At 33.3% G+C, this 24,008-nt stretch overlaps 1 protein-coding gene across 1 annotated transcript in view; it reads left to right on the forward strand.

The window, feature by feature from the left end:
• Nucleotides 1–24,008, forward strand: part of ADAMTS6 (ADAM metallopeptidase with thrombospondin type 1 motif 6) — a 147,446-nt gene that overhangs the window by 75,705 nt on the left and 47,733 nt on the right. Inside the window, exons 12-14 of the mRNA XM_086866614.1 lie at nucleotides 7,250–7,391; nucleotides 17,311–17,418; nucleotides 22,197–22,342. Of these exons, the coding sequence (XP_086722740.1) occupies nucleotides 7,250–7,391; nucleotides 17,311–17,418; nucleotides 22,197–22,342 (396 nt within the window). The remainder of the gene's footprint in view (nucleotides 1–7,249; nucleotides 7,392–17,310; nucleotides 17,419–22,196; nucleotides 22,343–24,008) is intronic.

The raw sequence follows: 24,008 nt of genomic DNA on the forward strand, positions 1-24,008 counted from the left end.
ATTATAGAAGAAGGGGATGGCATAGATCTTTATATTAATTCCTAAAAATTCTGATAAACTCTACTTCTGCGGTGATTTTTATCCTGAAGTAGATTGCTACCTGAAATTTCACTATGAAAAAATTCAAACCGTTAAAAATACGTTATTCACAAAAGTGTACTCATATCAATATATAACATTGGTAAAGATGATTCATAATGAAGGCTTGTATGTGTTTTAAATTCTGAAAACAAGTACATACAACCATAAGTTCACTGAGAACAACTTCTTAACAGGTATGTTTAGATGCTGAAAGATAGGCTTTATTGTAGGCAAATAACAGTTGGCAGGTTCAGTGTCATCAGTGCAATCATTCCTTTAAGAAGTACAGGTTGTCCAGTAATTCAGACACTGTTTTTTAGGAGAGGGACTTAAGCCAGTCAACTTGTCTAACTGTGAGGCTACTAAGAACAAAATTAGCATCTCCTTTTCTTTTAGGGATCTAACTTCAGAATAAGACTATGTCTTCTGTATCTCTTCTGAAGAGACTCATCTAGACCAAAGCCTTTAGGTTGGTTCAAATGTAGCTTCCCACATGATGTTCACCGACTTGGGCTGTCAAGGTGCTTGAGTTGCCATAGAGTCAGTGGGCAGAGACAGTTATTTAATGTTGGTGCTATTCTTAGGAAGATGAGTGTCTAAACTAAAGCTGTAAATTGAGTAAATCATCTTTATGATATATGTGTGATACAGGCTTCTCACAATACAATTTCATTTACTAAGGGGATATAAATATATATATATATGTATTTTTTTAACACTAGCATTATTTAAAAAATATGCATAGATATTTTGTTTTATAATTGCCAATTACTTATGTTAATTCAAAGCTGTTCCCATTAGTAGTCTTTCTAGAATGTCATTGCAGCCTGGTTTTAACTATGAAGACTATGTTTTTCATATCTCTTCCAAGATTATTTCACAGCTTTGTAATTCTGACTGTAAACTTGCCATTCAGGTTATTTCCTTCAAGGATTTGTTCTTCTTGTTACACTTCTGCTGTTCTCTGTCTCATTTACTTCTGCTTGTTGCTCTTCTCTGAAAAACTCCATTTTGATCCTATAACTGTCCTGACAATAAGTTGTCAGTTGATGAGGATAATAATTCAACATAAAGTGAATAAGTTATTTCTTATTTTTGGATTTAGGGAAGAGAACATGATAAAATTCTGTGGCTTGTGTTATTCTGAAAATATAAAAGAACTGGGCATTTCTTCATAATGCTCCTGCACAGTTTCAAATTGCCTGATGTATGCAGTGGTCTTTCAAATTTTTACTGCCAGTTAAAAACATTTTTATCTTGAGCCTTTTTACACTGGGTTTTTTATTGATTTAGGTTATAATGTACTGTTAGCATCTCTATTATTCTTTTCCATCCCATAGATTTTATTTACGGTTGATTTTTAAATCTGTGGGATGGTGGTGAAATTGCAGTTATACTAACATAAAGCTAGAAGTACTCTGTTGAATCTGTTTCCATAATTCTAATCTTCTCAGGTTTTTTGAGATACTTCTCTACCAACGCCAGTGTCTGCAAATCTATTTGAATTACTAACCATCTGTGAATTTTACAAAAAAATCATTATTGAAGATTCTAAATGATACTTAAACTAGAGAAAAACAAAAATCTATGCATAGCAGATTCAATGATAAATTATTTTTTATAATACTTCAGTTGTATTTTTGTAACCTGGAATGGACATGTTATTATTTTGCAAAACCACCTTGGACATACATTATGTTACACATCACAATTTTTGTATATTTTCCAGTTGTATAGAATACTGTGTTAAATACTGTACTGAGAGTCAAATATAACTTTTCTTTCATCTACTAATCCTGGAATCTGTTTTCAAAAATGTCAGATTTCCTAATCATGATCTGTTCATTACAAATCTATGCTTCTTATTGTCTGTGGATCTAATATCCTATAAATTAATTGATAGCTTTTTTACCTTAAAGTATTTGATTTATTATTTCATAAGGTAGAGTAATCTGTGAAATTGTACTTTGTTTCTCCACTTTCTAGTGTCCTCACCAGCTTTTATGCTATCTCAGTGACAACAGGCAACTGTTAAGAGTAACACAAATACCTGCAGGACAGCTGTCAGAACCCAAAAATCACTTTTTACCGATTCACACCTATTCTTAAGACAGAACAGCTTTAAGAGCAGGTTTATCTCAGTTGTGGATAGTAAGCAGTTAGAAAGAAGAAAGAAAAAAAAAAAAAAAAAAAAGCCAGTTCCACATGGCAACATATCTGTGACTGCTCTTAAAAGAGCAGAAGAGTCTGCATCCTGAAAGGATTTTTTTTTTTTTCGTAGTATTTCTTCATGACTTAGCAACAGGTGAGAAAAATGCTGATTTAGTGCTTTAGAGGCTGAACTGGTTTGGAATTCATTTAGCTGTGTGTAAAAAGACAGGTAGGATATGAGGGTATTAAATGCAGATACCCAAGCAGAAACCTGGTCTGTAGGACCTTTTAGACTTATATTTTTGGACCTTTGCTTGTTTTTGGGCCAGGCTGTCATGGTACCATGTTAATGTAACTGGAATGAATTTTGATAGAATTTCAGTCCATGTTCACAGTATTTTATGGTAAGGAAGATTAATGTGGGTTTACTAGTTTACTAGCTCAGATCACCACTTGCTACAGCAGTTTTGCACTGAGGAATAACCATGAAGTATCACCTGGAGAGTATCAGTTCAGTCAGTTGTGAGGAAAGCAAATTATTTTGCAGAAGTGCTGGAAAGGGGATGGTAAGAGGATCAATATGGCTCAAAGAATGACAGTAAGACAAAGCAAAGTTGGGTTATGCTAATAGGTCTACCAAAACTCTCAGCAAGGATGATCAACCAGCACAGATACAGCAATGACCAAAGGAAATACATTTTTTTTCTGGAGAAAACATTCCTTGGAGCACATAACAGCTGTTGTCTGCCATACTAGCTATCAAGCTAGTTGTCTATCAAGCTTTTAGGTAGAGTAAAAGACTGACATAATTCAGTTAATCAACTGAATTGTTCATAAGTGCTTTGCAATGGCTTTAATTCCACATTACAATTTAATTACAGTAATAGAGACTGAGAATTGAAGGCTTGGAGGGCAGTCTCAGGAGACAGATTTCTGTGAGACGAGTAGAAACCTGTAATATCTATTCATGGGAGAAAAGAACCAATCCTAAAATGTTAGTGACTGAAAAACAATTAGTATGAATTTTATGCCATGCGATATGTATGGGTAAATAAATAACTTCCATGTTTTGCTGTAAAAAAAATGGGTGATTTCTGGAATCATCATTTATTTTTCTTGTCAGTAACAGGAGAGGACTTAAAAGAAGCAAGATGGCTAGCTCTGTCTTTCAAAGGCAGGATTGTCTTTTGAAGGTGGAGAATCAAGAATTTTAAATTATTTCAATAAGATCTATCACAGGAAATTCTTGAAGACACTCTATTATTGCCATGCAGCAATATAACCTGGTGCTTTTAAAAAAATCAGTCTTAAAATATGAAGCAAGGATTCTGTTAGGAGCCAGAGGTATTGGCATGTGGTTTTTGTTAATAATTTTAACTATTTCTTTTTTCATATTTTATGGGCAATTTGGTATCAGAATTAAATAAAGCATTATGTATACTATCAATGTATTCATGTATATGATTGTTTAGCTATAACTGATATTCACAAATATTTGTAACACATTTAATTTGTGATCATTCAGTGTAGCTTGCATTATAGTCCACATCATTATTATGAATTAGACCATTGAGTGGCATTCAAAACCAATTTTCAGAACCAGTGTTCCGTGATATTTTCTTCAGCCATTGGAGGAGATGGGTTATCCTGTGTAAGTAGGGATATTTGGGAATAGATACTGTAACAGAAACATACACCTTGAGAGATCTACATTCATGGTTTATGCTTTTTCTCTTTATTGGTCTTGGATACAACAGTGATATATGTGCTGAGGTGGTGATCTTGAGTTTTGTGTTCTTCAGTTTGTAAAGATTTAGAAACATTTAATCCCTGGTTGGTATTAATTTGGTTGAGCAGTTAGCAGTGATAGCAGTCTGAAATCTTAAGCTTTCCTAGAATGTTCTAGTATCCTTGTTATTCATTCAAACAGAAGAATAATTTGCTGTCCTGTGATATTAAAATACAAAAAAAAAAAAGAATTTAAATTATATTGTAGAGTGTTTCAAAATGATCTCTGGAGACACTACACTGGAATACTGGGCTGAAATGACATCAAGCTTAGCTATTTTGTAATTGAAACAAGTCCCAGTATGTCCCATAAAAGTTCTCAAAATTAACCTAAATTTAGGAAAATGAGAAAAACTTTGAGTACTAGTAGTACCTTGTAGAGTAATAGAATATAATGGTCAGTTCGAGATCATCTTATTTCTGTTGCAGATATTAAAGATTTATCCACCCCATGTTCAAAAATGCAAATGCTCTGCAGGGATATCCTGTAAATTTTTTTTTGACTTGATGCATATGCTTCCTATATAAGATAGAATCACAAAGCACAAAAGCAATTGTGAGTAGAAATTTTCTAAAATTGTGGGTATGAAGGTATTTGGGCCATCATTTCCTATCCTTTTTTACATTACACTTTTATATGTCTGACTGATAATAACTATTAGATCTCTGTTTATAAAGTTCTCCAAAACAATTAATCTTCTTGGACCCTTTTGGTTCATTCCCCTAGATTTAACATAAATGTTTTTCTCAAGTATCTGGGTTTTGCTTTGATGGAACAAAGAAAGAGAGAACAGGGACATACACACAAGATTATTGGACCATTCCCAAGTCCTGTAAAAGTTTTCTGGAAAGGTTAAATGGTCCTCAGCCTGTAGTCATCCTTTACACAGATTTGGTCAGACCTTTCATTACCAATGGAAAGTCTCTGGTTTTATTAATGTGTTTATAAAGATCATGCCATTTCTTTTCCAGGATACTTCAGTTCCCGCAATACAGCATCAGCTGTCAGTTTTGCTCAACTGCTTGAGATAAATACTAGAACTGAAGCAGAAGGGAAGACAGAAATAAAATTTCAGTCTTGAGGATGTGATATAATCTAGCTAGTAGAGAATGACTTCTCAGTAGCAATTTTCTTGCTTATTTACTACAACAATATTTCATTATAGTACAAATTTGGTATTAGAGCAGAAGAGTCGTATTTTTGTATCCAGTACAAGGATTTTTGACTTGCTTTTCTGCCATTTTATGTCTTGTAGAGAAGGTATAGATCTTCATTTAGCAAATTTAAAGATTTAGAATAGGTTCTGTAATCTAATTTGAGCAGGGGTACATATGCCTGTGAGGAGAACTCACTGAAGGTAATGAGGTTTTTTAAATGCTGTACCCTTGGCTGTCTGTTTACAAGATCACAGTTTACAGTCATCTTGTAAACTCTGCAATATTGGAGTCTATGGAAATGTTCCCATCATACAGCAATACTAGCTCAAGTTGGTGCCAAATGCTAAACTTCTCACTGCTTGTATAAGGAAAGAGTCTATCTGCAGTTTAGTCCAGACACAGTAGAAAAATCAGCTTGTATGTCAGTTCTTTTAATACTGGAATTGTTAACATGCACTCCTCATACACGCAAAATACAACACTGAAATATCTGAAAAGATTGAAGGATATCTTCCCAACTTCTGCTGCTAGAAAATACATATATTTGCAGTAATTGCATGAGATAAAGGGGAAAGTACATAATTTTTTTTTATGCTGGAACCACACAGTTGATATTTTAAAAGTAGATTTCAGCTGAGTGGATGCATGGGTGTGGTGTGTATGCATGCATGCAGGTGAATCACACCAAATTCCTTGGAATTTGTCATCAAATACTGTCTTTTTTTCCAGTATTTACCTGGTTCTTGCATTAGTTGCTATTTGCCACCTTCTGAAGTGGTTAGCAGAGGTTTGTTTCTTCGTTTTTCCAAAAGATCTTTTTTGTAATATTTTGAAGACTTGATCAAAATAGAGTTAAAATGAGAACATAAACTGTAGTTAAAGGACACTTTTTGCTCTTTTTTTATCTGCAGATGAAAAGTATAGAAAATTGGAGATCTCCAAAAAACAGTGTAGAACATTCACTTCTGAAATTACGTTCCTTTGGCAAGGTGCATGGAAAAGATTTGGAAAAAAACAGAACATAAGTGCTGGCAAAATTGGTAGGAATGTCGAAAAAAAATTTTAAGTGTTGCCATAAGAATTCTTTGAAAATCCTCACTTATTCACATGTGAAATGAAAGTAAAAAAGCATCTGTCCTCTTTTATGCACACTGACCCAATAAAACTGAATAATTGTATTTAGCAAAGTATAAAGTTTTCTAAACAGAATTCAGTCTGGTTTTGGCTTTCTTTGTTATTTATTCCACTACACTTAAATATTGTGGTTGAATATGGGCATATTTTGGAAAAAAACCATCAACCACTGAACAAAACAGTGAATATAAAAAGAAGAAAATACTGAAGTCTGCAAAGATGATTCTTTTGGTTCCAACATGAATTTTTTAGAACTAAATATTAACACAACAAAAAAGGTCTGGGACCCATAAAAAATTTTTCACTCACCCTAGTATAGGTAAATTTGAAGTTCCTGCAGAATTTTTTTATCTCTGAAACCATTTTCTTCCCTCTAATGGAAGAAAAGCTTGCATGTTAAGGTCCTGATCCTATAAACATTTCATCATGTTGAAACTCAAATGTGTTTTAGTTTTACATAAACCAGTTGAGCTGCAGCTATCTATAAGATTATACTTAGCTGTTTGAAGGATCAGAAGGGTCATTTCAAATTGTAAACTGAATTTCTTACATTTGCTTAATATGTTTATTTTTCATTCTATGACTAAATGTAGCTGTTCTTCAGTGAAAGCAAATAGGAGTCCTAAACCAAAAATGAAAATCAGTCTTGTGTGGCTCAGAAATTATCACACTTTTTAAAAGGATAATATATAAAATTATTTCACAATCTAAAAGACGCATTTTTTTAAATAATAATGATGAAAAATTATTTTAATTTCTTAAATCCCTATAAATATTTTCTCTTGTTAATATGGGTGTACCTTCTTACTGTCTGTTTATTGCAATCATATTTGTTTCACACCCAGCACTGTAAAAGTAAGAACTAGATACATAATATCATTACTGTGATTTACAGTCAGTAGAATTCCTAATTGATTTGGTCCTTTATGTTGAACAGTTCGGGCCGTGGTACTTGCCTTGATAATGAGCCTCCCAAGCGTGACTTTCTTTATCCAGCTGTGGCCCCAGGTCAGGTGTATGATGCTGATGAACAGTGTCGCTTCCAGTATGGAGCAACATCCCGCCAATGTAAATATGGGGTAAGAAGTCTTAATCCTTATGCTGAGTGTTCTGCTTAGTCATTTGTATATATTCCTTTATAGCATAAATCTTTAGTTAGTCGTAGTAGTGGGTTACAGATTTCCAATAGCATGTCTGGTGCCATCATTTGTAAGCAAAGGGTTAATTTTAATCCTTATGCTGCATCTTTTGCTTGAGCCATTTGTATGTGCTGTACACTAAATGTGGATAACGATGAGCCGGGTAAGCTGTTCTTTAATTGTAAGAAAAAAAAAACCTGCCCAGAACACTCGAGCCCAATCCTCGTAAAGTGTAAGAGAATCTTCCCTGATTTCAGGTAAATGAGATCGAGTTTATATTGTATTAATCTTGAAACATAAAGTCTGTTTTGTTGGCTTTAACCTTTCAATATAAAGCTACATTTTGAAGTTTCTTTTGTACCTGTATTGATTTATCAGACCTGATTTTATTTTATTGTTTGTTTGTTTGTTTTTCCCCTGACATTGAGTCTGTTGCATCTCATATTATTCCGATATCTATTTTGAAAGATGAATTATTGTTCTGGGAACAGACGAACATGAAGATAGATAGCTGGACAGAATACTGAGTAGCAAAGTACTAGCAAAGGTTTGGCTGCAAGTACCAGTGTACAATAATTAAAGTAAATAAATTTCCAGTAGAAATAAAAACCTTCACATGTAGGTCATTGTGTTACAAATATTTACTTAAAATCTTCCAGCCAAAAGTATGCAGTTAAAGGACGCATTCTGCTATGCTTGTTATGAAATAATCAGCTGAGACCACACTAAGTAAGCATTGAGAACATATCTTATGGTTTAAAAGTAAATAGTTTTAATAATTTTAAATTTGTAGATTATTCAGATAAAATAATTAAATAAAACAAAAAATTCCATTTTTAATATCTCTGGGGTGATAAATACAGTATTATTCTTGGAATGCCTCTTTGGCAGATTAAATTTTGGAAAGGATCTAAGAGCTATGTAGCTGGCTAAGTAGCTTTGAGTCTTCTGATTCCTCATCAAGCCTCTTCTGACCTTTATTGTTTCTCTTTAGATTCTCACTTCCCATCAGTATTTTTTAATGACTCTATTTCCTGTCTCTTCATCTAAGTCATACCATTTTTATATTTTTTTTTTCTTACAAATTTTCACCACAATATTTTATTTACAGACTAGGGAAATCTGCAGGTACTTGATCTACGATTTATAGCACAGTCTTCAGAGGCATATTGCATTTTAAATTAAATTGGAAAGTTCATAATGTGAAAAAACTGGCTTTTCCGCATCTATGTAGGTTTCTTTAAACACTAGTAAGCTGCGTAATCATTGTTGTGATGATTGTGCTGCACAGTACCAGTTTCTAAACCAGAAATAATTGGAAGTAATGAAGACATGTAGGTAATCTTTGCTTTTTGCCTTCTTCTTTCTTATATATTTTTTTTTTAAAAAGGGTTTTTTTGGGATTCCCTAAGAGTTACCAAAAAGGTGTTGACACACAATTGAGGCAATGTCTTCATGAAGTGAAGCTATGTCTTCATTACCACATCTCTGAACTGATACAGGGTGAGGTGTTCCCATCAGTGTGCCATCAATGTAAACATAACTTCCAAGTGTCTCAGAAAATAATCACCATAATTTTGATCATAGGATTCAAACTGCATATATTAATAAATAAGTTATTGTAGAAGTCTGATAATAGCCATTCTAAGAAATAATATGAATGTAAAATAGTATATACATTTAAAAATAATATCTGCCATGGCCATAATGCTCTGCAAATGTGACCATGTTGATTATTGTCTAGGAGATTTGAAGTGATAATTTTGAAGCAGGGGGGAAGCAGCCTTTGGGAGATTGCAGTGCAAATGAAAATAACCTACTTTAAAAAGATTTATTTGTAAATGAAATGGTTTCAGGACTGAAGAGTGAAGCTAGATCTAATTCCCAACATAAGCTAAATCAAATACTCTTCTCAACTCTCTTATTAGCAGAAGTAAACAGTCATTGCTTTAGATACTTCTTTTTCAACGATACTTCTATTCAATGAAGATGACATTAATAGTTCATGGACCTTTTTCAAACAGACATATGTGCAACTATAATAGAAAAACATAGCAAAAGTTACCTAATTGTAGTGAATGTAGTTCATATACTAGCTTCTTTCAAGCATTTCTTCTAGTCCTTTTTATTTGAAGCATCTAGTAAAAAAGATATAGAGCAGGTTTTCCAACAAGGATTTTTGTGACCCAAAAGGAAATAAATTCCAAGTCTCAGAGAAAATTGCTTGTATTTTTTCTCTTTCTCATGTTCTTTGAGAAAATCTACTGATTTTTAGTGGTAAGCCATGACAAGAGAAACAGTTGAACTCTCAAATCAAAACACATGCAGGTAGAAAAATCTTCTGTGGCCTCTGATGAACCTGTTGATATAACTGGTGTTTTTAAAATAACTTGGAAAATCTTCAAGTTCTTTCTGCTTCGGAATTCTGCCATAATTTTCTAACCTTTTATAAAAAGTACCTCTTTCAACTGTGTAGCTTTAATGTTAATGTGTGTTTCTTTCCTTTTCCTCATCTGCTTATTTTCTCATCTGCTCCCTCTGAATGTTAAATTGTTGCTTTAGGTTGTAGATCCTGTCTTAATTCTGCAATGAATTTTTCACAGTTAAAAGCTGGAGCTGTTATTACTTAGGAACATGAAGTTAAATACATGGAGAGGTGTTTGACTAACTAAAGCATCAGAACTCAAGTACTAAAGGGACTTCAAGTTTCTCTCTGTGTGCGTTCGTTTACTGACAAGGGGACAATCTGGCATAAAAAGGAGCTCTTTAGTAGTTTTGGTGCTATTTTGGGGACTAGTCCTAATTAAACTTTAGTTAAATTTGGACAGAACTCTTGCAGCAAAAGCATTGCAGCTATTGGTCAGATTTCTCTGTGTTTGGCACATTAACTGAGACAAGAAGTCAAGGTGATGCCTTAAATGTTTGAGCTCAAAAAATGAAGCTGTATTTTAGCAAGTAGATAATGATCCATCTAGTGTTACATGTGCATTGTTCTTTATACTGTACTGTACTATACTAAACTAGTCTATCTAGTTTATAGAATACTATATCCCTTCTGATACAGGGAAAATTTTACTGAGTTTAGGTGAAGAAATGGGTATTTTGAATAAAAAAGTGAAAGGCAATGTCTCAAGCTATTTAAAATGTTTCATTTCTAGGGTATATTTTCACACTCAGGAGAATGTTAAATTTATGACTTATACAGTGAGCCAAATTCTAATGGTGGAAATTGCACTATTTAATACTGATGCATAGCTTTTTCCTAAAGGCAATACATGCTTTCCAGGTATCTTATTGGATTCACTGCAGTGGAAGATTTTGAGGTTGTTAGAAGCATTGCTAGTTCCTCCTCAGTTATGTAACTGCTGGATATCCTACATCTTCTAGGATGATGCAGTGTGGATTTTCTTCTGCTGATTGTCAGATATGTCTCAGTTCTCTGCTCCTTTTCTGTTTTAGTTCCACTGATGGTTCAGAACCTCCTTTAGTCTTTTGGTTTAGGTAACTGTAAGGGGAACTGTTTCATTGATTTCAGATGTCCTTATCGTTTGAGCATCTGCCTAGTAACAGTTGGCTGTTGGCTGTCTCTGGGTTAACTCAGGAAAGAATTGTAGTCTTGACTTCCAATTTCTCTACTTGATGAGTTTAAATAATACCTGGAAAATTCCTAGCTGTAACTTACTGATTTTGTGGTTCAAAAGAATGCTGTCCTTTAGAGCTGGTCCCTACATTTTTAGGACAGAGGCTAAAACCTCAAACATTTTAAAAGCAGTTAATACTTTATTTATATGTTTGATATTGCTGTGTTGCATTTTATGATCTGTGAAGCTGCTGGCTGCTAGCAGCAGGGTTTCAGATATAGTAGCTTACAATTATTTAGTATAATTTTTTTGCATTTTATGCTCTTCCACCAGCACCGATCAGCTGACTTTAAAATCCAGGAGAATAAACACATTACTATACACCTGTAGTTCTACAGTATTTCCACTAGGGCAGGAAGCCTGAATTGCAGTTGACCCTTGTAACTGGGTGATAAAAATTTTAACATTCATGAATTAAACTCTCACTTTTCTCATTAAATATGGATGTGGCTTACTCCAGTTAAATGAAGAGCTGTAGTACTGACCTTGATGTAGGGGTTTGATAGGAAGGTAGAAGCAAAAGCAGATTCTGGAAGCTGGTGATTTTTTACAAAGAAAGGTGGAGAAGCCACTGTTGTATCTTTGCACCGGAGATAATGTTTTCCTTTTGTTCCTTCACTGCTGATACTATGCCTAGGATCATGCATTTAGTTGAATTTGGGCATAATAATAACTTACTATAAAGTGCCTTTTTTGACCCCAACTTCATATATCGTACCATAGCTAAGTTGCTTTTGTTTGTTAGCTGAGCATATGTAGTTTCATCAGATGGATTTGCATTGCATGGCTCACAAAGAGGAGTTAAAAGTATGTATAAGCAAAGAGAGAAAATGAAGATACTGGTATCATACTCTGTCATTTTTATCAACTTTTTTTTTTTTTCTTCCTAGTCACTTGAAAGAACTCTTGCTAGTATTTTGCAGGCCTTTGGCATTACAGATTATTATAGTTTCAACTTTTCTTGTATAAGGACTTACAGGATTGTGTTGTAATTGAATGAATTATGTTCCCTCTTTTTTCTAAGTTTATGATGTGTATAGCCAAGGGAGGTCCCAGAAGTCTTCCTCTTTCTGGAACCTAAAGCAATTCAGCATCCTTTTTGGAACAACTTCCTGCAATCCCCTTTTTTGTTTCCTCAGGACTATCTTGTCTCCAAACACCCCTCTTTTTTCCTTCCCTTTGTCTCTGGTTTTCTCTTTCCCTCTCTTAGGGACACAGATATCAACAGCAATATGCCTGCACCTTATGAATGCTGTTAAGAAAGTGCAAGGAGAAGCTATTGATCAGAACAGGAGAAGTGCATTAGATGATTGTAGAAGCAATAATGAATGAGATTCCAGATACTGGAATATTGTTTGAATAAAATTGATAGGTTGCATGGGTTTGAAAGGGAAGATGGTACTTGGAGGTGATTGACCTTGTAGAGTTCCTTTAGTTTCCTTAAGGTTCACATAAGCACCCAGTATCTAAGAAAGAGTGTTGGTAACGTAATACAAAGGTGGGACTTAAGTTTTGTATTCTCTTTCACATTCTTTTGGCATGTGATTCATAACATGCTGCACCACTTAATGAGCTTTTGTTAGTGAAGCACAAAAATGGAAACTTCTGGGTGCTTATCTGAAAAAACTTTGAACCTTCTGAAGTTCACTTGCTAATTAGGGTCTTCTAGTTTTAGTTGAGCTGTCATCTTCATTTCAGCAATGAGCCTGAAAATACTCTATTGATGATTGTTGATTGAATTGCAATTCAAGCTAATTGTTTTTATGCTCTCTTTTAGCAAATGCTCATTCAGAGGTGCAGCATATTATAAATTAAACATGCTGAAGTAATGGATAAATCTAATTAGGATTCAAAAATTTTATGAACAAAAGGTGAACTTCCCAAATTATCTTAATTTAATATGCCTTGTGAATGTATTTACCATCTTTTTTTTTAATTTTTAATTTTATGGGCTGAACTGCTAACATTCGTTGGAAGCTTTGAAGTTTTGAAAAAAAGAGCAGCACAGATTTGATCTTTGGTCCTATTACTGAGTTTTATTGTGCTGTATTGTAGCAATTTATGATGATTATGATATAGGGTGCTTAGACCTTACATAATTTGAAATGCCTATATGTAACTCTGCATGATGCAACAGAAAGAGGCTCCATCATTCATAATACTTAGGCAAAAAGAAGGTAATTTGATTTGCTGTGTTTTTTTCTCTAGATGGGTTCAGCTTTGTTTAATTTACTGCAAATACAAGCATCCGAATTCCAAACTGAAGTCATGGGACCCTAAGATACACCGTTACAGGTTGTCATCTATCTTGTCTTGATCTTGTCAAAGACCTCAGCTTCAGTTTATGTTTCCTGGATTTAAAAAAACTTTTCCCTTGTTTGCTTTACAAATTAGTAGTTACTAAATCCAGAGATTTGGAGACTGACTTTGAAGTCATTTATTAATTTTCAGATGATGCTTCTTTCTCTTAGTTTCATTAAATTATTCAAACAAATTTAATGTTGGCAAAATATGTTAGTTTCATCCTTTTCCATGGAAGAAAAGACTACTCTAAAAGGGTCACCTGTTGGTGGGTGAGTGTGCGTGTCTGTGTCCACGCGTGTGTGTGTGTGTGTGAACAAAAGGCATTATACTTTCTATTAGTGGTTTTGGGCCTGACTTTTTCAGGGCAGTTTCTCCTATGTTTTTAAGGCTGGCTTATTAAAAACTATTGGTTAGAAGTGTTACAGAAAATGGTGGTAGTAAGGAAGTAGCTCTGGTAAATAACTGAGGTAGTAGCAGGTACAGGGTTCATGGGGCTGAGCTGGAGAAGAGAAAGCTTTAGGAACCTTAGTGAGAACTTCTTTGTTTAACTTTCCAAGGTCAGTTGAAAATAAAGAAGACATAGACAGAGACCTGGTATAATTCCATTTTCACTTAATGAAATAACAGCACTGATGGATTCTTTACTTCTTTTTAGGTATCTCATTTGTTTTCAAATGACTATTAATGTTATTTTTCATTTCATGTACAGGGTGATGAAGAGTATACTTCAGAGTCTATGTTTTCTATTAAATGTAATACAGTGGGGAAAAATAAACAATATCTTAAATTTGGCTATATTTAAAAGATATTACAAAAACCCTTTCATTTCTTGTTTTTAATATAAATGATGTCTACAAATCGATATATTGTGTTAATTTTTGAATCTTTGGTGCTTTGAATAGGTTTCCTTTGAGGAAACATTGTGTTGATTTTAGGATATTGTATATTTGTCTCAAACAGAACTCCTGAATTAAGTAGAGGTTTCTGCTCACACATTAATAGTATGATAAAGCCCATAGCAATTTTACACTACTATCATTTTGTCTTTAGGGATTTAACGAGGTAAGTTCCTGCTGAAATTACAGTCTGAAAAAGGTCTGTCAGACTATGTCAGTAATAATATCTACTTTTGATATACTGCTTCTCAAAACAATTTAGGAATAAATATTTTGCTCATTTTGTGAAGTAGGGAGGTGAGTTGACATGCTTGTAATCTTCCTACAAACAGACAAATTACCAAAATAGTTTTGGAGAGCTGTATTCATTAATTCACACTGTTGAATTAAAATGTCAAATTAGATCAGTGAGTTGGAAAAGTCAAATGCACCAGAGAAGCCTGAATATGCAGAAAGAATCCTGCTGAAAGGAAGTTGTCAAATGCTCTCATTTGTAGAGACAAATGGCAAAGACATGTTAATTATTACTTCACTTATGTGACAATATATGAAAGGTGTACTTGTGCAGGCATGTCAAAAGTGGGATTTTGCATATAAGCTCTGGACCAAAACCCATAATTTTGAATTCAAATCATCCTGAAACATAGATGGTTTAAAACTCCAGACTGCTAGCTAGACCTGATTTTTTTGCTTTTGTCCATATTGGAATGTTTGAAATCTTTGTTTCTTAATGCAATTGAATGTTTTGCTTTTCAGAACATTGCAGCAAACTCCATGAAGTCAGAACAACCGTTAACTTAGACATTTGAACTTGTTCAGATCTAAAATAAATAGACGGCCACAAGTAGAATTATCACAGTCTGACGCTTTTTAATTTGACAGTGTAAACGACACATGAAGCAGGAGCAAGTAAATTACTCCAATTTTGTTCAACAAAATGAGGAAGTAAATTAAAGTTTAAAGCAAGTAAGGCAGGATTATGACAGGAGGACCTCATACTGTGTCTGAAAAGAATCCATTTTAGGTTTTCACTTTGAAATCTGTACTGTATAGAAGTTTGGATTCATGGTTGATTTAGATGTGAAGTTGATTTAGTGTTGAATTTTAGCACCTTAGTTTCTTTGAAATTTGTAATCAAGTTATATTTTTCAAGAAGCTTTGTGATGCATCTTCTGTTACTTCTCTGTTTTGTTTTAATTAGTATACTTATTTATTTATGTGTATCTTAATTTGAAAATTTTTCAGCTGAGAAAAAAATTTGTTCAGAGTTTTAAGTTAAGGAAATATTTATGCTGCTTTCATTTCTGGAAGAAATGCATTGGCTACAGGTAGACTTTTACAAGTGGCAGTGTATCTCCCAAAATAGGCTTAATAATTGTAACTTTCATAGAGCCAGACACTAACTAGGATGAACTAACTTAGGCCTTAATTGTCAAAATTAATTGTCCAAAAAATTATCCAAAAAATTGGATGGAAATCACCAGTTTTCATTCCATATAACTTCAAACCATTCCCATAGTCTATTTTTTTTATAGATTACAGAGAACACACCTTGCTTCTGCCAGTTACGAAACTAAATACACTATATCCCTGCAAGAATGGCACCAGCTGATTTTAAGCTCGTAAATAATTTTGCATTTTTCAAGAAAAGATTCTCAAAAGATGTTGAAAGATTGCTGCAGCCACTGGAGAGTAATGTATAAATAAATAAATAAATAAATAATTTTTTACATGCAGTACAATGCAAGAAACGTGATTCTCGGGGTAAAACGTAACAGTTGCTCCTGGTGATGTGTATAGAGCACATTATATAGGGTGCATAGGTGCCAGATTCATTACCTCAAAGAAACAATGAACCTAGTGGGGGGACAATAACTCATTCACAATGTCTTTTCCTTTTAAGTTTTGCTATGGAATCTATACAAGGATTTTCTGCTGGGGTATTATTTCAAGCAGCAGTTAAAATAAAATGAAACAGTAAGGATTATCATAAGATCATTTTAAAAATCTTGTTCTATTCCAAATTTAAAAAAATATTTAAAAATATAGAATACGTATAAGGAAGTTGTGAACTCTTGCAGAGATCCCAAGGTAATACAGCAAAGATTATTGTGTAAGTAATTTACCATAAAAGCAAACATCTCCTGATTCTTTTGTGTGTACACAGCTGAATCCAAGGGCAGCTGAAGCAACTGGGAAGATTTCTTATGTTCACCCGATTTTGGATCATGGCCACATTATGAATTTTAACCTTTTGCTAATTTTAACAATTTATCTCCAAAATCAGCAAAGCTGGCTTAATTTAAATTAATAAATGGGCAAAACCAAATGAGAAAATATGGTAGGAACAAAAAGAGTACTTGAAAATATCAGTTACTTTAACAGTGACAGCATAGGGAAATAGGATAGGCTAAATAATTTATGAAAGAGCAGCTGCAAATCTAAGAAGCCTAAAGGAAATATTTTAGTACACAGGTTAGTTTGTTCTAACTACACATGCACTGATTTAATAAGTGTTGCAGAAGACAAATGCAGATAGTCTGAGCTCAAAAACTTCTTTTTTTTTTTTTTTTACATAAAAAAAAGTAATTGTTGCTGTTTCATATGTGAAAATTATTGGTATCCTTTTTGGCAGGTAATTTTGAGTCAAATCATAGCCTTAATGGAGACCCTACAGCTCATCCGAAACTGCTTCTATAGCAACACTAAAATATACTAAGCCCAGTCTTAGCACAAATCAAGAAGAAAAAGCAATAATAAAACATTACTTGCATAGCAGGTGTGAAAAACGTATTATTGTCTAGTTTTGATGTTTCCAGAATGTGTTTTTTGGCGGAATATTCTTAAACAAAATATAGTGCCTTCGAAATTGCTGCCATCACAGCCATCTTTAGATTTCTTTCTCCAGACAATGTCTTGTCTCTGTTCAAAACAAATTTGTGTATACATGAGTGTATGAGGACTGGAAGAAATTTCAGGCTTTTATTCTGATCAACTTGCTTCTGCCTTCTTTCCTAGGAAGTGTGTAGAGAGCTCTGGTGCCTCAGCAAAAGTAACCGCTGTGTTACCAACAGCATTCCAGCAGCAGAAGGTACTCTGTGCCAAACAGGGAGCATTGAAAAAGGGGTGAGTACAAAAAATGTATTGTTCAAGTAAGCAATTTATTGTTCAAAGACTACAAGAAGAAAGAACTAGAAAATTAAAGTATTTCACAGCAATTATAACAGTTCAAACTAAAACTTAGTTTATCATAATACATGTGCATCATAATGGAAAATCTCATACAGAATTTTTTCACCATTATTTTTTATGTGCAATTTAATAAAATATTTATCCTCTCTATAAAGCTCTAGAGCCCGGGTCAAAAAACAACCCCAAAACATGTTCTATTTCCTCTGTATATTTCTTGAGCAATTTTTTGTAAACATCTTTTAGTTTAATCTTTATTTTATTTTACACATTAATATTTTATATACTCTTCCATTAGGGACTGTTACATCTTTAGGTCTGCCATGGACTTTGAAAATGTGTAACATAAATCTAGAGCCTGAACTATTACTTTGTTAGAAGGGAAAATAATTTTATTTTTTCAGATATAAGCCAAATAATACAAGGGTATAGAAAAAATAATGACTCCACAAAAGGGTTTTATAAAAGCCTGTATTTCTCAGGGACCTTTTATTTTGACTTTGAATTATTCTTTCATTATTCAGTTATGCTTGCATAACTGTTTAGCTTTATGGACTTTGATATATAGTCAGATAAACTCTTCTACCTAACAGAAAAATATAGAAAGTCAGTGTTGCAATAGATACCTTTAGCGCTATAATATCTATCTGAATATGAGAATTTTGATTTAAAACAATCTCTGTATATCAGTAGTTTCAGAGAAGAATGTTAGAAGACCGTTTCTCAGTTACAAGGCAAATTCTAAACAGATCTTAAAGAGGAGAGAAAAATATTTTAATTGATATAAAAGATATATACTGGGGAGGAAAAAATTTATTCTACATACCTTTTTCAAGATAATATATTTTATGCAGGTTTGTACAAAGTGAAGAGAGCTTGTTATATTAAACCATTACCAGTATCTGTCTGAGAGTGGCTGCATCTGTTCATGAGATTTAGTGATGCAGATTGGATTTTTTTCCTGAACAATGACCATTGCCATCTATTCTCTCCCTGACTTTTGTCATGCTAGCTGAGTTGGTTTCAACAAACAAAGTGCATTTTGACTTGTAATCTGATATTTAAACAACAAGAATGAAACCTTTGGGCAGCTGTCACAATTTATTAATGCTTGTTGATGGCTTCATTCAGGGCCCATGACCTGGTAAAGTTCTGATGGATTTTCCATGCTGGGTTTGGAAATATTGGTAAAATGTTAAATTCATTTATTGAACTGGTCATTTAAAAAAATAGAGTGAATAGAGTTAGCCAATAAAAATAGAGAGCATAGTACCAAAAATGTTACCTTATATTAGAGTAATAGAAAATGTTAGAAGCCCTGCTCTTAAATCAACAGTCTAGGTTTATTTTGGAACCATCCTCCTTTCTGATGACAAAGAGCAATTTAGTTTACCTCAATTTATGTTTTTTAAACCATGAGACTACAATCTGAGATCCCTTTAGACACTGTTGATTTATTCTCTCGTCAAGAAGTTGCTCTCCACCAAGCATCTTTGTCCAGTCACCATGATCTTGTTCCATTGTTAGATTTTAGAGGAAAATGAGAGAATCCATGCCATTTTACAGAGATAAACCTGTTAACCAAAGATGCCTGTTAACAGCAGAGAATTGTGTCTATAAACTCTATCCACAAAGCTTCCTGTGAGTTAACAGTTCCTGGCGGTAATAAACCAGAAATCATGAGCTCTTTCTAAATATGTCATTTTCTTTCCCAAAGAGTGATGTGAAATAAATAGCTTATAATAAATATTAATTATATTATATTATATTATATTATATCATATCATATCATATCATATCATATCATATCATATCATATCATATCATATCATATCATATTATATTATATTATATTTTAATATAAATAATAGGTGCTGTAACACCTTGTTGTTGTTGTTGTTGTTATTACTATTACTATTACTATTACTATTACTATTACTATTACTATTACTACATTCGTACTGCAGTCATGCCAAAAGGCCCCAACCAAGTTAAGGCCTATCTTGATGGATTCTGCCAAAATATATAATAAATGAAATTTTCAGCTTTAAATACCTAACAAGATCTCAGAGTATTTAATTGCATTTAGATATTTACTTATATTTTATGTGTAACAAAAAACCCAAAGCATAATTTGATGCAATATATATTAATATCTTATTGGCAGAAGTTGTAGGGATTTCTACAATTAAAACAGCCTAACCTTCTTTAATATAACCTTCTTTCAGTTTGTTTTATAAATCTGCCAAGCTTTTAACCCTTTGGGTTGAATTTTTCCATGATAGATATCTACTTACACCTGAAGATTTTTAGAGCATTTTCCATAAGAGTTATTTAGCTGCTTTCTGCGTTCAGGGAAAGAGAATAGAATGGTTTGTTGCTGGTGATGGAACTGTTACATCTATTCTGTTTTGAAGCTTTAATATGCTCATGATTTGGTGAAGGGTTTTACATATCAGCTGGGTTCAAAAAGGTATACTTTTCCTAATTTGTAATAAGAATTTTAAATATGCATGAAGTTTCTCTCTGGTATTCCCAGAAATGTGTTTGTGAAGGTAAATTAACTGATAGGTTTTAAAAAATACACTGATGAAGAAACTGTGCATATAAAACAGTAAGAGAGAACTGATAGGAAGACATATGTTGTGTTTTAATTTAATGTTATAAAAAAGGTGACCCTTCCTGTAGATTATAGATTACATCCACTCTAGGGATGTAAAAGAGGAGCAAACAGACAAAAAATGAAAACGCAACACTGAAAGGACAGTTTACCTAGCTACATTGTGGGATGATTTAGATTGTTATTGGGCATTGACATAAGGTAAATGTAAGTTATTATTGAACATTATGCTTTGTTGCAAAATAATTGTAGAATTGATGACTGAAAATCAGTAGTTAAAATTTAAATTACATTAATATTTTTTTTCCTCATACAATATAGGAAATCAATTTTCCTCAATATTAGAGTACTTGCTTTTTGATTTTTCTAAAATCATACTGTTATAACTGTTAATTCTCTAAAGCAGCTAATACTCATAAAAGTGCAACTGTATTTTATTTTCATTAGTCACTTCTTTAGCAAAAATTTCGGAGTGCTTTTATTCACAGAGAGTTTGGATATATTATTTGTATTTCAATGCATCACTGTCATCATTCTGCTGAAATAATGGAAAATTATTCTTTCAATATTAGAGAAGATTTATTATTAATATTATAATATTATATTTATTAAAAGATTAAATATCTTTTAATGTACTTTTGTGGCCTCTCAAATAGATTATAATAAAGAGATTTTGGTATTTAGTCAATAAAATTTCTATCAATTTATCCTTGTAAAGAGAAGAAAGACATGATTTTAGGCACTCCTCTAGCCCACATAAATGCTTTATTCTCCATCCTTATTGAGTCATTAGAGGCATTGCAAAACACTGTGCTATTTATATTTATCTGTCTATACTAGCTAAATATGTGAGTTCACTCACGATGTGGCATGAGCTGCATTACACAGACATCTAGATTTAAGAGACTCCCTATGAAGGGTTCAGTCCTCTGATGAAGTCTTGACTGAGTCTATAAATTCAGAACTCCAAGAGGAAAAGAAGGCTTGGCTTTGCTGTATATATTAGTTTGAAGTTAAGACTGAGTTTTCCAGTAGTTCTTTACAGAGGGACAAGGATATTTCTACCTGCCCATGTCTTCCGTGCATGTCTCAGTGTGTCAAATTAATATGGACACAGAATACAGAAGTTGTCTGTATTTGTTTTTAGGAAGGGTCAATACTACAGAAATTCAAGGGAATTTAAAACAGCACTTGCTCAGCTTTTGGAAGAAAAATGTGCACATTCAGGTCATGATAAACCTGAGTCCATGCTCTACTCTGTCACCTAAGCCTGCAAGAGTAGGAAAGGGTATGAGATTGAGCTACTTCAAATTCTCAGTGACATGGTAGACAACAGAATGCGATCAAAGTTATTTTATTTCTGAATGGTTTAGAAAAGGTCATTGACGAACTAAATTATAAACTTGTTTTAGTAGTTAAAAATTTGGGCAAATTGTCTCTCATTTTGTATTTCTGATTTAACTAATAATATTGAAAAGTTCAAGTGTTTGCTTGAATGAAGTACACATGTCTGTTCTGCCCCAAACAAGTGGCCAGTCACTATTATAAAATGATTTTCTGTTTCATGTCTAATGCTTCAGCACTACTTTTATTATGTCTATAGTGTTAGTGAATGAAATACTGTGACAAATTCTTCCTCCATTGTAATGTCATGCACACTTTCTTTTATAATAATAAATACATTCTTAAAAATACTATCAGGAGAATTTTTCATTTTCTATAATGAAGTCTCTACACGAATCTTCAGTGGAGGGTCTTTTACCAAACTGGGCTTGGAAATTAATCTTGATGTTTTAAAGAATGTAAGCAACTTGCAGTTCCTGAATTGTGAAACATTAAGGAGGCTGATGAAATAAAAAATACTTTTGTTTTGTTGGGGACCTATAATTTAGGACTGAGTGGAGACATTTAACAAATCACACACACCCTCACCAGTGTCTAAACATGGCTAGAAAAAGTAAAATACTAGTCCTGTTATCTATACAGGGAATGCTAATGCCTATAATTGGTCATTGCCTGACCCTTATATTTTTCTGTTCTGATAACTCTGTCAGCCTCCAAGCTAATTTTGTGTTTCTTTTGTGAAATCTTTCAGTGGTGTTATCAGGGAGAGTGCGTACCTTTTGGCACTTGGCCCCAGAGCATAGATGGGGGTTGGGGTCCGTGGTCAATATGGGGAGAGTGCAGCAGGACCTGCGGGGGAGGAGTCTCCTCATCTATAAGACACTGTGACAGTCCAGCGTAAGTAGCTAAAGTAAGCCGGAGCCAACAAAAAGACACATTTGGAAATTATTCAAAGCTGTGGTTTCACTTGTTATCTGTAAAAATGTTTTGCTAGTTTGCCAACATTTGTCTTCAAAATAGCAGACAGAAATGCTTAAACAGGAGTTCACTAGACATACTTTTAACATTTTTAATGTATTTTATGTACTGTAAAGATAGCTGGATTTATATTTAGCAGTAACCAGAATGGTTTTCTTTATGTGACTTGTTGTTCATCAAAATATATTTAAATTATGCCTTAGAGGGGTTTCTTTCTTCGGGCATATTTCCTTTAATTCTTGACTCAGATATAAAATAACTGCTAGTTAGTTATTAAAAAAATAAACACCAAACCCAACACAGTATTTCCAACGTTTTCAATAGAACCACTTATATACAAACCATAGACAGTAATATTATATTGCATACAATATATTTATGTGCTGCCTTGTCCAACACTTCAGTTGTGACTTCCAACTGACTCTTAAAACAATTTAGCATCTTTTTTCCCTGCCACTATTCCCTTTTGGTCTGCTTGTCCTCCCTGAAGAGGGGCCAGCTTCTCCACTACAGATCTGTTGTATATATCTGTACTTGTCTCACAATCTGTCTGTTTTCCAATGCCCTGAGCACTGTTCCAGAGACATTCTGTCAGGTAAGTGCTCCTCTCTTTGTCACCATCTCTTCTCTAATGAGGATTTCTTATTTCTATTGCTGTTCTTTGCTGAATGAATCACTGCTCTTTTCTGTTTTGGCTTTCACCTGTTCTGATTACCTCACCACAGCTATAGGTCTTCGCAGGATAGTTTTATTACTCCACACTCTCTTCTTGTCATTTCTCATAATCACTATCTCACTACTGTTGGTTTTTAAGACCACTTTTTCTGAAAGTCATTTGTGTTTCTTTCATGAAAATTCATTCTGTGTCTTTTGTCACTCCTTTTCTTGTCTTCTGTTCTCTGTTCACTCAGGTTATTTGTTTTTTATATCTGTCTTTTCCAAGCCAGGCTGTCCAGCAGCTTTCCACTGCACTCTGCAAGACAGATACGCTACTTAAGGTGGTCTGTTTGTCCCCTATTATTAGCAATAACTACCAAATGTGGCCAATATCACCACTTACTCAATGGATACAAAAGCAGAAATTATCTGTCTGCATCAATAACATGTCAGACTGTGTTGGTGAGAGAATAATAGATTAATTTTTTTATTATTATATTAATTATTTGTTTCAAAGCAGTATTAAAAAGCCCAGTGAAATGTTTGGAGCGTGAATGGTATTCTAAGATTTTTTCCCAGCTTCTGTCACCATGTATTTGGGTTGGTATGATGAAAACAATTAAATTTTAAATGTTTAACAAGCAAATGCATTTGGAGGAGGGTATTGTCTGCATTAGGAAAAAACCAAACCTGTTGATTAAGGATAACATTTCCTGGTTAAATACTGTAATGTGAAAAATAGTATTGATTTAATTTTTTTAGTTAATTTTAAATTGTAAATATTTTAATTTTTTATTATGAAAACCTCACAAAGTATTTTTTCTTTCTGCTTTCAAGTTGCAAGCCAAAGAGCTGATGTCTGATTAATCTTCCATATAAGTCTAAGTTAGTTCATTATTTGACCTCTACGGAAGATAGATAATGTTCT

The sequence above is a fragment of the Cyanistes caeruleus genome, chromosome Z, assembly GCF_971803275.1.
Source record: "Cyanistes caeruleus chromosome Z, bCyaCae1.hap1.1, whole genome shotgun sequence".
In the NCBI taxonomy this organism is placed as follows: Eukaryota; Metazoa; Chordata; class Aves; order Passeriformes; family Paridae; genus Cyanistes; species Cyanistes caeruleus.